The sequence below is a fragment of the Acanthisitta chloris genome, unplaced genomic scaffold (genome assembly GCF_000695815.1).
Source record: "Acanthisitta chloris isolate BGI_N310 unplaced genomic scaffold, ASM69581v1 scaffold29774, whole genome shotgun sequence".
Taxonomy (NCBI): domain Eukaryota; kingdom Metazoa; phylum Chordata; class Aves; order Passeriformes; family Acanthisittidae; genus Acanthisitta; species Acanthisitta chloris.
In genome coordinates, this window is record NW_008671438.1 from 127 (window position 1) to 1090 (window position 964).

Here is a 964-nt window from a genome sequence, read left to right on the forward strand (position 1 = left end):
CCCCTAAACTCTTCCCCTGGGGGTTTGGGGGTACACCCCGAGGGGAGGGACCCCCCCCCAAATTTCTGCTGTGTCCCCCCCTTACTTGAGGGTCTCCCCAGACATCTGGAGGTTGTAGCCCCTCTCGGGGTCCGGAAGGTTCTGGAAGCTCAGCAGACAGGGGTGAAGACGTCGCATGTCGTCCCGGACCTGGGGGGACCCCAAAAAAATCCTCTTGGGCTTGGGGACCCCCAAAAGAGACCCCCAAACCGTGGGGACCCCCAAAAAGAGACCCCCAAGCCATGGGGACCCCCCAAAATAGGGCAAGGACATCCCAAAATGGACCAAGGACATGTCAAAATGGGACAAGGACATCCCAAAAATGGACCAAGGAGACCCAAAATGGACCAAAAATCCCCAAAATGGACCAAAAATCCCCAAAATGGACCAAGGACATCCCAAAATGGATCAAGGACATCCCAAAATGGACCAAGGACATCCCAAAATGGATCAAGGACATCCCAAAATGGACCAAGGACATCCCAAAATGGATCAAGGACATCCCAAAATGGACCAAGGACATCCCAAAATGGATCAAGGACATCCCAAAATGGACCAAGGACATCCCAAAATGGATCAAGGACATCCCAAAATGGACCAAGGACATCCCAAAATGGATCAAGGACATCCCAAAATGGACCAAGGACATCCCAAAATGGATCAAGGACATCCCAAAATGGACCAAGGACATCCCAAAATGGACTAAGGAGATCCCAAAATGGGACAAGGACACCCAAAATGGACCAAGGACATCCCAAAATGGACTAAGGAGATCCCAAAATGGGACAAGGACACCCAAAATGGACCAAGGACATCCCAAAATGGACCAAAAATCCCCAAAATGGACCAAGGACATCCCAAAATGGATCAAGGACATCCCAAAATGGACCAAGGACATCCCAAAATGGATCAAGGACATCCCAAA

At 50.5% G+C, this 964-nt stretch overlaps 1 protein-coding gene across 1 annotated transcript; it reads left to right on the plus strand.

Moving 5' to 3' along the window:
- The first annotated feature begins 331 nt into the window (after nucleotides 1–331).
- On the plus strand, nucleotides 332–745 carry LOC103801683 (polyglutamine-binding protein 1-like). Its single transcript, XM_009074107.1, has one exon. The coding sequence runs from the start codon at nucleotides 332–334 to the stop codon at nucleotides 743–745; it is 414 nt and encodes a 137-aa protein (XP_009072355.1).
- The last annotated feature ends 219 nt before the right edge of the window (nucleotides 746–964 follow it).